The sequence below is a fragment of the Cervus canadensis genome, chromosome 31, assembly GCF_019320065.1.
Source record: "Cervus canadensis isolate Bull #8, Minnesota chromosome 31, ASM1932006v1, whole genome shotgun sequence".
Taxonomy (NCBI): Eukaryota; Metazoa; Chordata; class Mammalia; order Artiodactyla; family Cervidae; genus Cervus; species Cervus canadensis.
This window is the reverse complement of record NC_057416.1, coordinates 35,345,992-35,358,801: the sequence shown is the minus strand read 5'-3', so window position 1 is coordinate 35,358,801 and position 12,810 is coordinate 35,345,992. Positions and strand designations below refer to the sequence as shown.

The window sequence follows — 12,810 nt, the reverse complement described above, 5'->3', positions numbered from 1 at the left end:
ACAGGTGACAAGGAAGACAGGGTGAGGCCTGGGGGCGGGGGGTGGTCCTGAGTGCAGGAGCCTCTGTCCCTGTGGGGTTGGGGTGTGGGGTCATCCCCCTCCTGGGGTGGACGTGTTCACTTGCCTGAAGCTCTCCAGGGATTTTTATGGAGGCGTCTTCATGCAGACATGATCAGTTATTAACTCTGTTTCTGGGCACGCTCCTCTTTCTAGAGAGTGGGGCCAGGAGTTGAGGGGGTGGGAGACGCTAAAAATTCCAGCCTTCTGATCCTGTCCTTGTTCCGGTGACCAGCCCTCATCCGGGTGCACTCCCAGAGTTGCCTCTTTAGAACAAAAGACACTCCTGTCACCCAGGAATTTACAAGGGTTTCAGGAGCTCTGTGTGAGGGACCAGGTCAGAGACCGAATATTATAGAATAAAAGGTGCTCCTAATGCACTTATCACTTAGGAATTTACAAGTGTTTCTGGAGGTCTGTGCCAGGGACCAGGGGCAGAGACCAGGTGTGTATTTCCTGTTATGTTATATAGGCCCAGCAGGTGGAGATGAATGACAAGGTTTTAGCTTAACTTAAGATACAACTTTTCAGATAACATAAGGTGCTCCCCCAATGCATAGATGCTGTATTGAATCTGTCACACGATTGGACTCGGGTAGGGAGGTCAGTTTAAGTTGCTGTCTGGCTCTTCAGATTCAAATTCAGTTTGCAGCTGTAATCCTGCCCCTTCAACTGGAGTCATCAATAAGTTTGAGGGTAGGTAGCATGCATTGTATAAGAGTCAAACAAAGGAGCCTTTTGTCTGTTTTCTGTAATCTCTTTGATGTTTTTAGTCATTATGATTCATTCTTTCTTCACATTGTGGTGAAATATCCGTAACATAAAAGCTGTCATTTAAGTACTCGTTGGCATTCAGAACATTCACAGTGTTCTGTAATAGACCATCACCACTGTCTATTTCAAGAACTTTCTCACTATTTGAAACAGAAACTCTACCAGTTAAATAATAGCTCCCTATTCCTCCTCTCCCAATCCCTGGTAACCTTTATTCCACCTTCTGTCTCAAGAAATTAGGCTAGTTTATATACCTTATAAACCGGAATTAGACAGTATTTTGTCCTTTTGTGTCTGGCTTATTTCTCTTAGTGTAATGCATTCAAGGTTCATCTATGTTGTATCACCCACCAGAATTTTGTTCCTTTTTTATGGCCGAATAGTATTCCATCGCATGTGTATACTATATTTATTTATCTGTTGATGGACATTTGGGTTGTCCCCACCTTCTGGCTATTGTGAATGGCGCTCTGTGAACACGGGGCTACAAGTTGAGTGTTTGAGTCCCTGCTTTCAACTGGAATTGCTGACTCATGCAGTAATGCTGTGTTTAACTTTTTGAGGAACATTTAATCTGTTTTTCACAGCAACTGCCCCGTCATACATTCCCACCAGCAACACAGGACTGCTCCAGTATCCCTGCATCCTGGCCAACAGTTGATATTTTCTGTTTTTTTTTTTGATGGTCATCCTCGTGGATGTGAATTGGTATCTCATTGGGGTTTTGGTTTGCATTTCACTAATGACCAATGATGTTGAACATCATTTCATGCTTATTGGCGATTTGTGTATCTTCTTTAGAGAAATGTTTATCTCATCCTTCATGCATATTTGAATTAGGTTTGCTTTTTAGTGTTTGAGTTATGAGTTCTTTCTGTATTCTGTCTCAATCACTTATCAAATATATGGCTTATTAATATTTTCTTTCATTCTGTTGGTTGTCTTTGAGCCTCTTTTCTAAGTTCTTCTTTATCTTAATTTATCGTATTTGTTTGTTTGGCTGTGCTGGGTCTTTGTTGCTGGCCGCGTGGGCTTTCTCTCGTTGTGGAGAGTGGGGGCTCCTCTCTAGTTTGGGTACCCAGGCTCCTCATGGAGCTCGGGCTCTGGGGCATCAGGGCTTCAGTAGTTGCCACTTTCCGGCTCCAGAGTGTGGGCTGAGTAGTTGTGGGGCATGGACTTAGTTGCTCCGAGGCATGTGGGATCTTCGCAGATCAGGGATTGAAGCGTGTCTCCTGCATTGGCAGGAGGATTCTTTACCACTGAGCCACCAGGGACGCCCTGCTTTTATCCTCTTGATAGTGTTCTTTGATGCACAGAATTTAAAAAATTTTCATGAAATCCAATTTATCTTTTTTTTTTTTCCTTCTGTTGCCCATGTTTTGGTGTCATGGTTAAGAAATCATTGTTAAATCGAAGGTCACAAAGATTTCCATCTATGTTTTTTCTAAGATTTTTATAGTTTTAGCTCGTAAGTTTAGGTGCTAGATCCATTTTGAGTTAATTTTTGTATATGATATGAGGGGAGGGTCCAGATCCATTCTTTTGCATGTGGATATCCAGTTTTTCCAACATCTTTTGTTGAAAAGACTGTCCTTACTCCACTAAAGAGTCTTGACATCCTTGTCAGAAAAAAGACTTTCCTTACTCCACTAAAGAGTCTTGGCATCCTTGTCAAAAACCAATTAACCATATATAAGAGTTTATCTCTGGTCTCTCTGGTCTACTCCCTTGGTTTATATATTTGTCCTTGTTACAAGTACGGCAGTGTTTTTACTATAACTTTGTAGCAAGTTTTGAAATCAGGAAGTGTCTTGCAACTTCTTTCCTCTCTTTCAAGATTATTTTGCTCTTTGGAGTCCCTGGAGATAGCATGTAAATTTTAGGATGCGTTTGTCTATTTTTGCTAAGAGTGCTGTTGGGATTTTGATAAGAGGTGGCATTGAATCTGGAGCTCAATCACTTCAGATAGTATTGACATCTTAACAGTGTTGTCTTCCCATCTGTGAACATGGGATGTCTTCTTTAATATTTTTCAGCAGTGCTTTGTAGTTTAATTTCTTTTAAAATATTTTCTATTTGTTCTTCCTTCTTAAGCCATTAATAATAGCTGCCATGTGTTGACGGACCAGAAGCCAGTGACAAGGGTCTGGTAGGCAGGTTAAGCTATGCTTACATATCAGTAAACTTTGATTCCAATTTCATTTCTTGACCCAGGCTTTGGGTATCATTGCTTTCCTCACCCTAGAAGTTCCTGGCTCCTTTCCAGGGCTACGTGTAACTTAACTGGTTTGACAGTTTTGGTTTCTCCTTTCAAAGAACCTAGAAGGACCATAAATCATTGATAGATACAACAACAAGTGTTCTTCTGTTTCATAGTAGACCCACTCACTTTGACATCTCACTTCAGACCTTCTTCGTGTCAAATGCAATCATTTTCTCATCACTAAGGTGATCATAGTATTAAAGAGCAAAAATTCAGCCAGTTCATTTGGAGATCTAATTGGCTTTACTAAGCTATTCATGCATCAGGCAGCTTCCTGTCCAGCAAGTAGAGAGGTGCCCAGAGGAGCTGTATGAAATGGAAGGGTTTCATGGGCAGAAGGAGGGTGGGGCAAGGAAGTTATTCGCAAAAGTAGGGATTATTTCAGGCCGGGACTACTTCTTCTGGGGGAAGGAAATGCCAAGGGTCTTAGCATTGCAGACCACCTCCTTGGTGCTGACCCAGAAACCCCAGATTGGCTGACTCACATCACCTGGGGAAGGTGGGCCAGGCGTGACGTCTAGGTTTGGTGTCATGGGCTGTAGCACACGTGACAAATGACAAAGCTGCAGTTTGCTCTGTATGTGTCTCTGTGTGTTCCAGATTTTCTAATCTAGCTCTCAGTCTATCTGGATTGTCCCATCTTCTGGATTTTTGGTTCTGTACCCAGAGTTGCCAGTCACATTTGGTTACCTGAACTCAGGACACGATCAGAATCTTGGGCTGTTTTTTCTTGTTCTTTGGCTGCACCTTGACTTTCTAATATTCTATCAGATATAAGAATTTTATATCTTCTCTTTTATGGAAAGAAACTAAAAGAAATACCTTCCAGTGACATGGTTTATATATATATATATATATATATATATATATATATATATATATACATACACACACTCTGAAACTCATGACTTTTTTTCAATGAAAGGGAATGAATGGTTCTGCAGTGTCAAAGAGTCAAGAATTTCCAGTTAGCTGTGTGTTTGAAAAAGTGAAAATGTTAACTTGCCCAGTCATGTCTGACTCTTTGCAACCCCATGGACTGTAGCCCACCAGGCTCCTCTGTCCATGGGATTCTCCAGGCAAGAATTCTGAAGTGGGTAGCCATTCCCTTCTCCAGGGGGTCTTCCCAACCTAGGGATCCAACCTGGGTTTCTTGCATTGCAGGCAGATTCTTTATCATCTGGGCCACCAGGGAAGCCCATACTAGTGTGTAAATGAGACAGTTCCTAGTCTGTTCCTGGACAGATTGTTTTTCCCACAGAGTGGCTTTCTTTCAGTGATTCATTCATTCAATCATAAGAACATAACATTTAAAAATAAATAATCCCAGAGTTCAAGCAGTTTCATTACATTGATGTCAAGCCTCTGATTAGATATTCGACTTTAAATTGCTTTTTTTGTCATCTCTGAAATAATGGTTATATTTTTTCAGCTTTCTTTTCTAAAATTTGAATGTTTTACTAAAAATTAAATAGCCATAGGATGGATATCTGTAATTTTTCTTATCCCATTGAAATGCTGATATGGAATTCTAGTTGCTGGGGAATATTGATTCAGCCAGAGAGTAAAGGTCCTTCTATAGATTAACACCGATGCTGAGTGGACTTGAAATATTGCCATTAAAAGAGATTTAGGTTTAGAAAAAACTGCTCCAGCCAAATGAAATTAAACCGATTCAGATGTAAATCTACGCTTCCCACCCTGCAGCCTTAAGGAGCACTGCTGATGTTCAGTCCTCAGGTCTCCTGTCCTTTTGTATCAGCCACTAACATCTTACCTTTGACCCTTTTTTTTTTTGAATCGGAGTATAATTGCTTACAACGTGTTAGTTTCTGCTGTACAGTGTTATGAATCAGCTGTGTGTACACATACATCCCCTCCCCCTTGGGCCTCCGTCCCGCCCCCCATCCCACCCCCCTGGGTCAGCACAGAGCACAGAGTTGACCTCCCTTTTCAGCAGGTCCCCTCTGGCCGTCTGTTTACACGTGGTGGTGTGTGTATGTCCGTGCTGCTCTCTCAGTCCATCCCACCCTCTCCTTCCCCCGCTGCGTCCACAAGTCCGCTCTCTGCGTCTGCGTCTCTATCCCTACCTTGGAAATAGGTTCATTTGTGCCATTGTTTTAGATGCCACATATAGGCGTTAATATGCAGTAGTTGTTTTTCTCTTTCTGCCTTCACTCTGTATGACGGACTCTAAGTCCATCCACGTCTTGTTAATGTTAAGATATTGGTGGTGTGATAGGTTTGGGCTTTGCTACGTCGTATATTTTGGTTTGCGTTTTTCTCTGTCCCTTTGTTGTTATAGGTGAAAAGTTGGGAGAAAGACCTGATTAGATATGGAAAAGATGTGTCTTGCATAATAACACGAGACATTTTACAGAAGAAATAAATGTGTTAGTTGTTCTCTATATGAGAACAATTACGTTCAGTCCCCAAGGCGCTAGGCCTGTGGGTTTCATCATTTGCTAGTTAAACCTGATCAGTGCTCTCAGAATGGCCTGGAACGTTCAGTCCTGCAGCTGGAGTACAGGTGTTGGCCGTCGTCTCTGCTTCTCACGTTACCAGAAGTCTAGGTCAAAAGTTAGATCCAGAAGGAAAACTGATTCATCAGACAGTATTTTATGTTAAAACTTTACTATGTGTTTCTTCAACAGAAATGCACATCAAAATATTCACCCAGAAAACCAAGAGCTGGTGAGAGTGCTTCGGGAACAGCTTCAAACAGAACAGGTACTGTCGTGACCCAGGTCTGTGCGTTTGTGTGAGGGAGGGCATAGTCTTACTCCCTTTGCATAAGAAATCGTGATGAAATATCAGTAAATTCCTTCCACCGAAGCATGGGCTTCTCTCCTGCTTGGAGTTGCCTTTCATTATCCTATTGATTGTACATTTTCAGATTAGGCAGATGATTAGCCTTAATCTAATTTAAGATATTTTCATGTGCTAATTTTAACTTGCTTTAAAAGACAGCAGTTTCCTATTTAACTGATAAGGAGAAAATCAGTGTCTCGTTGACTTTAATGAAATGTGGTGGAAAAACTACTCTTTCTAAAATATATTCCCCTAAGACCTTCAGATAAATGACTATAACAGGTGGGTTTTTTCCTTTTTTTTTTTTTTCCTTCTCTGGTCAAAATTAACAAAACTAGCTAGGCAGAGAGGAGAACTCTCCTCTGCCTCGTCTTTGTTTTTAGCTGTATGGACTCACCAAGAACCAGAAATATATTTCATAAAGGTTGGGTTAAGTAGGATATGATACACCTTCATGGGGTCTCCCAGGTGGTGTTAGTGGTAAAGAACCTACCTGCCAATGCAGGAGATGTTAAGAGACACGGGTTTGATCCCTGGGTCGGAAGATCCCCTGGAGGAGGGCATGGCAACCCACTCCAGTATTCTTGCCTGGAGAATCCCATGGACCGAGGAGCCTGGTGGGCTACAGTCCACGGGGTCACAAAGAGTCAGTCATGAGTGAAATGACTGAAGCATAGCACACCTTCACCTGAGATGGCTAGCATCAAAAAAAAAAAAAATTAAAAATTGATTGCCTACCCACCAATCCAGCCTTAATTCCAAAGAGAGTTTTTATGATATATCCATTTACCTCTTGTTTATTAACCATCTACCATATGCCAGATATTGTTCCAGGCATTGGACATTCATTCATGAACTAAATGGACGAGAATTCTTGCTTCAGAGAACTTTAAATGCATTGACACAGAAATAGTGTAAACATATTCGTAGTATTGTGTTCCAGAGCTCTTGTTATCAATAATTCCTGCTGGGATGGCGTTTTCTAATTTACAAAGTGATTTCACATGTACCTATGTCATTGACTCTCCAAGCACATAACTTGGTCAGGAATGTATGAATGAAAGAGATGTTAGAAGAAAGTTAACACTTGGAGAGTTGTTTGGCCTCTCGTGTTCTTCAGCGAATGAAGGCTTTAGCTCAGCCTTCAGAGTAATTCAGCATAACTTAACTCTTTCTAATAGAGTCCCTCCAGAGTTGGTCGAGGTTTTCCTGTTTACACTGTGTTCAGGAAGAAAGGTAGAGCCCGTGCAGGGTCAGGAGAAGAGCAGCGGAGGCTCGTGAGTTTATCAGACCTGTAATACCTTCACGGAGTGCCCGTCTAAAATGCAAGGATTACGCAGTCCTGACTGTATCCTCAAGTGTACTTGAGCAAGCAGCTGGTTGTGCAACGCCCGCGCATGTCGTGTCTGACCGTGCACGCGTTGTTCTCCCCAGGATGCGCCTGCTGCCGCCCGACAGCAGTTCTACACTGACATGTACTGTCCGATCTGTCTGCACCAAGCTTCCCTCCCTGTGGAGACCAACTGCGGACATCTCTTTTGCGGTAAGCAAACGGCGCTTTACCTCTGGGTCAGAGGGACTGTTGAGACCGAGACCTGTGTGTGTGTGTGTGCAGGCGAGCGGGAGTCCTCTTATTTACTTTCCGTCACCGTCTGTATTTTGCGAGTAGGACGGGTTGCTTCTGGGAGCCTCCTCTTCTTGCCAGCCACTTTTATTGAGTGTCCGTGGGCTTAAAAAAAAAAAACCTAGTTATTCACATCCCCAGTAAACAGCACTGTGTTTCTTTGAATGGTAAGTGTGTCAGCACCACGAGGGAGTCACTGAAGCCCTCCTTTGTCATCACTTTTCGGGTGTCTTCGTTTGTTACCTTTTCTTTCCAAAGGGTCAGGAAGGGTCTTCCCTCAGGGACCTTGCCCGAGACCGTCCCTCAGCTCTGCTACACCCCTTTTTCACTCTTAGTCGACACGGAGGTTCTTCCCTCTCTTCCTGCGTGACCCCCAGAAGCTCGGGAACCCTGGAGCATGTGAAGGAACGAGACGGGACGTTGATGTCACCCTGAGTATCGGGACGTTGATGTCACCCTGTCTACCCCTGGGTGTTCTTCCCGACCTTCCAGAAAGAGTTCATCGAGAGCAGCGGGGTATCCTGTAGCTGTTTGCTGGCTGTGGTCACGTGCGATGGGGGAAGTTCAGTTATTCCATGCCTGCTGTGTGCTGGACACAACACACCCGCATCTCCTCCAAGCCCACAGATGAGGAGACCCAGGTGCAGCGGTGCTGACGTTTGGCAGAGGGCATCCCAGCTGCAGGCAGGCGGGGCTCGCTTTTAAACCCGGGTCTAACGTCAAAGCCAGGGCTGAATTCTGCATGATCGGTGGTTTACACCGCGACTCTCTACTTAAGGTTTCTGTCATCACTAGACCTGATTTTTATTGGGAGCATTTCCATTTGAACCAAGATGGGGTTCTGATTGCTCCCAGGCTGTACCCACTTTCCGCGTCCAGACTGATTTAAGAATGTAGCGTACATTGATCTGTGTGTTGCTTTCTCCCCTTTGCATCTTTTGTCTGAGATTCAGAATTCTGAGGTACACCATGTCCCTTTGATGCTGTTGGGAATGAAATAGGATTTGGAGCCTGTCCAGCTGACGCAGGGTTTTCTCTACCCCGTGCTCCTTCCGTCAGTGCTTGCCAGTCCCATTATTGCCTCATCCGTTAAGTTCAGCCTCTTCCCGCAGGTTTTAGCCTAAGGAGCTACCGAATTATAAAACAACATTTCATGGTGTATCGTTAGTTATCTGTTGGAAGTGCTGGTGAGCAGCAAAGTAACGCACTATCAGAGGGGTGGGCGGAATTAAACGGCCATCAGAGAAGACAGCTGCTCCCTGCTCGGAGCTCTGGTCTCTGCTCCTTGTCAGCTGGAGCCCCTCGCCGAGTCTGGCCGTGGCCCCTGCCGTCCTCTCTCCTGAGACCCCAGGCTGGTGCTGGGAATCGGGGAGGTCTGGCTGGCTGGACGGAGTCTGTTTGCCAGGCCGGGCCCTGAGCAGGTAACCCAGGCAGCTGAGAGATCGCTGTGCTGTGCGCTTGCTCTTTTTGCCTCTGGGTCTGAGGTAATAGGTTAGATTCCTCCTGTTAACTCTGCTCTACTTGTCGGACACATTTGTTTACCGTCTGTGGGTCCAAAGGTTAAAAAAAAAAAACAAACAGCACCTAGTTATTCAACTTCACAGTAAACAGGAGTGTGTTTCTTGGAACAGCCTTTCAAGGATATAGATACGAGGTGCTTGCGGGGCACTCCAGCTCTGCGCCCTTACAGAGCCAAGCAGCCCCCCACGTCCCCTTCCTTGCATCTGTAACCCACATTACTGTATCTAGTTCTCCAGTGGTCTTGTGCGGCCTCATTCCCATTTTATAAAATAAATAGATCCAGAGAGATGGTGGCCTGACTTCAGGTCATCGAGTCATCTCTCCCGTAGTCCAGTTGAGGTGGATCGCCCTTTTATTTATTTACTTTTAACTTTTTTTTTTTTAAATGTGGACCATTTTTGAAGTCTTGATTGAGCATGTTACAATATTGCCCCTGCTGTGTACTTCCTGGTGTTTTTTGGGTTTTTTTTTGGCCAGGAGGCATGTGGCCGGTCCTCCCCACCCAGGGTTTGAACCCACACCCTCTGCTTTGCAAGATGAAATCTTACCCTCTGGACCACAGGGACGTCCCGGATCTCCCATTTAAAGAGGTGGAAAAGTTGAGGAAGCGAGAAAAAGCATCAAGCACATCCCAGCAGATGTGTGTGAACCGAGTCTGATTAGTTGGCCCACAGTTTTCCAGTGTAGGCGAGCGGCTGTTACGTAACGTGCAAACAAGGACGCCTGCATTCCAATTTGTGGAAATAAGATTAAATCAATCAACATGTGTCAAAGCACACTGGACTTTTTGGGTGAAAAGGTAGTAGATAGATCTGAGGCATCGTTACAGATGGTAATAATACTCACAGATTTATGATCCTTTGCTTTCAAGTAGTTTCCATATGGCATTAGATTGCTCAAAGTATTTAGTAAATATTATCTAACAGAGCCCTCTAAGAGCAGAAGAAGATTCCAGATACAGGTGGTTTGGCATTTAAATTCCTTTAAATTGTTGAACCAGTTTCCCCCCAGTCACTGACATCCAAGTGGGCCAGCCGTGGCTTCAGCCATTGGCTTGCTCACCAGGCTCCTCAGGTACCAGTGTTTCGGCCTCTGGCACGTACTCTTTTTTTTTTTTTTTTATTGTAAAACCTGGAGTGTGCTCCTCTCCTGTGTTCTGCCGAACTACGTCTTACCGACCCCACAAAGTTGGGTTCAAATTCTGTACTCCTGTTGTCCCGAAAGTTAGGATGATGGTTCAGGGCTCACCTGCCTTCTGGTTGATGTGAGCACGTCGCCTTGGCATCCTCAGGCCGACTGTCAGTGCTCGCTCTGAATTGCGGACGTGTGTTTGATCTGGAAGAATCAGAACAAGGAACACAGAGGGCTAAGCTGGGTGGCTGAGGTAAGAGGAAGAATACAGAAGACTTTAGCAGGCGCCAGGGAGCACTTAGTTCAGAGGCACCGTGGAACCCGGACAATCCGAGAAACGGGGGCCTGCAGAGAAGAACATGAACTGGCTCGGTTAATATCAGCCAGTGTTAAAAAAATGTTTCTTCTTAAAAAAAAAAAAAAAAAATGTTTCTTCTTGATTTGTTACTGGTCTGAACTTCAGTGTATATACACAGAGCTCAAAGACCACCACTTTTTACAGTCTGTAAATCCTCCTGTTAGGCTGTGTTTAGCTGTTTCACTGCTCGTCAACACCTTTAAGCAGAGAAGTCCAATCCATCCAATATAAAACCTGACTAAATTACTTAACTGGATTATGAAGTTTATTTGGGCAGGAAGCAAGTAATCTTTGTATCCTTTGGTTCCTTACTCATATTACCTAATTATTGTTACTTAAATAACTTGGTTTTCTAAACTTTTAAAAATATGGAACTTGTGTTTTTATAACGTATGCATCAAATTTGGAACAGAAAATTGACACCGATTTGTCGGTTATCATGTTTACAATCATGTTCAATTATTTTACTTATTTTATGTAAGAAATGCAGTAATTTCTGTTGCACCTCATAGCACTGAAGCAGTTTAATGCATGCTTGCTTTTTTTTTTAATTGGAAGATAACTGCTTTATGTTATATTGGTTTCTGCTATACAGCAACGTGACTCAGCCACATATGTACGTATATCTCCTACCTCCTGAGCCTCCCTGCCTCCCCCATCACACCCTGCTCGGTCGCCTCAGAGCACCAAGCGGGGTCCCTGTGACGCAGGGCAGTTTTCCGCTCGCTGTCTAGTTTACACGCTGTAGTGTATATATGTCAGTGCTAGCCTCTCAATTCGGCGCACCCCCTCCTCCCCACGCTGTATCCACCGGTCTGTTGTCTGCGTCTGCATCTCTATTCCTGCCCTGCAAACAGGGTCATCAGTACCATTTTTCTAGATTCCATATATGTGCATTAATATACGATCTTTGTCTTTATTTTTTTACTTACCTCACTACGTATAACAGGCTCTGGGTTCATCCACCTCACTAGAATGGACTCAAATGCACTCCTTTTTATAGCTGAGTAATATTCCATTGTGTATATATATATATATGTACCACAACTTCTTTATCTGTTCGTCTGTTGATGGACATCTGGGTTGCTCCCATGTCCGAGCTGTTGTAAATAGTGCTTCTGTGAATGTGGGGTACATGTGTCATTTTCAGTTATGATTTCCCTGGGGTATATGCCCAGTGGTGGGATTGCTGGGTAGTTTTATTCCTAGATTTTTTTTTTTTTTTTTAAGCAATCTTCATACTGTTCTCCATAGAAGCTGTATCAATTTACATTCCCACCAACAGTGCAAGAGGGTTCCCTTTCCCCCACATCCTTGCCTTCTTTTACTGTTTGTAGTATTTTTGATGATGAACATTCTGACTGGTATGAGGTGATACCTCACTGTAGTTTTGATTTGCATTTCTCTTAATCATGAGTGATGTCGAGCATCTTTTCATGTGTTTGTTGGCCATCTGTATATATTTCTTTGGAGAAATGTCTGTTTAGATCTTCTGCCCATTTTTTCATTGGGTTGTCCGTTTTTCTGATACTGAGCTGCATGAGCTAGCTGCTTGTATGCTTTGTAGAGTAATCATCAGTTGCTTGGTTTGCAATTATTTTCTCCCGTTCTGAAGGTTTTCTTTTCCTCTTGCTGTGCAAAAGCTTTTATGTTTAATTAGGTCCCATTGGTTTATTTTTCTTTTTATTTCCATTACTCTAGGAGGTCGGTCAAAGAGGACTTGTTGCGATTTATGTCAGAGTGTTCTGCCTGTTTTCCTCTAAGAGTTTTATAGTTTCTGGCTTCATGCTTGCTTTTGATTGTAAAAATGCTTGTATTATAGCTTGTAATTTAAATTAAAATATATTTCACTGGCTAGGAATTGTTATTAGATTTGAATTTGCCTGAAGAGTTGGTTGGATGAAGTAAAAAACATTCTAAAGTAGGTGATGTTGTTAAAATATTTCAGATATATGAAACTTTCTCGGGATATATGGACTTAACGTCGGTATCAATGTTTTCTTCCCATTAGGTACCTGCATTGTTGCATACTGGAGATACGGTTCATGGCTTGGGGCGATCAGTTGTCCGATCTGTAGACAAACGGTAATGTTGGTGTCCAGAGAACATCATTTATACAAGTCCATTTTGTAAATTGGGCTTCCCTTGTGGCTCAGCTGCTAAAGAATCCTCCTGCAATGCAGGAGATCCCAGTTCAATTCCTGGGTCGAGAAGATCTGCTGGAGAAAGCATCGGCTACCCACTCCAGTATTCTTGGGCTTCCCTGGCGGC

The 12,810-nt window shown here is 43.4% G+C and overlaps 1 protein-coding gene across 4 annotated transcripts in view; it reads left to right on the top strand.

The window, feature by feature from the left end:
- RNF170 (ring finger protein 170) overlaps window positions 1-12,810 on the top strand; it is a 33,258-nt gene that overhangs the window by 9,812 nt on the left and 10,636 nt on the right. For all 4 annotated transcript variants that reach the window (XM_043454233.1, XM_043454232.1, XM_043454234.1 and 1 more), the window contains 3 exons: window positions 5,749-5,824; window positions 7,340-7,448; window positions 12,551-12,624. In XM_043454233.1, the coding sequence (XP_043310168.1) occupies window positions 5,749-5,824; window positions 7,340-7,448; window positions 12,551-12,624 (259 nt within the window). The remainder of the gene's footprint in view (window positions 1-5,748; window positions 5,825-7,339; window positions 7,449-12,550; window positions 12,625-12,810) is intronic.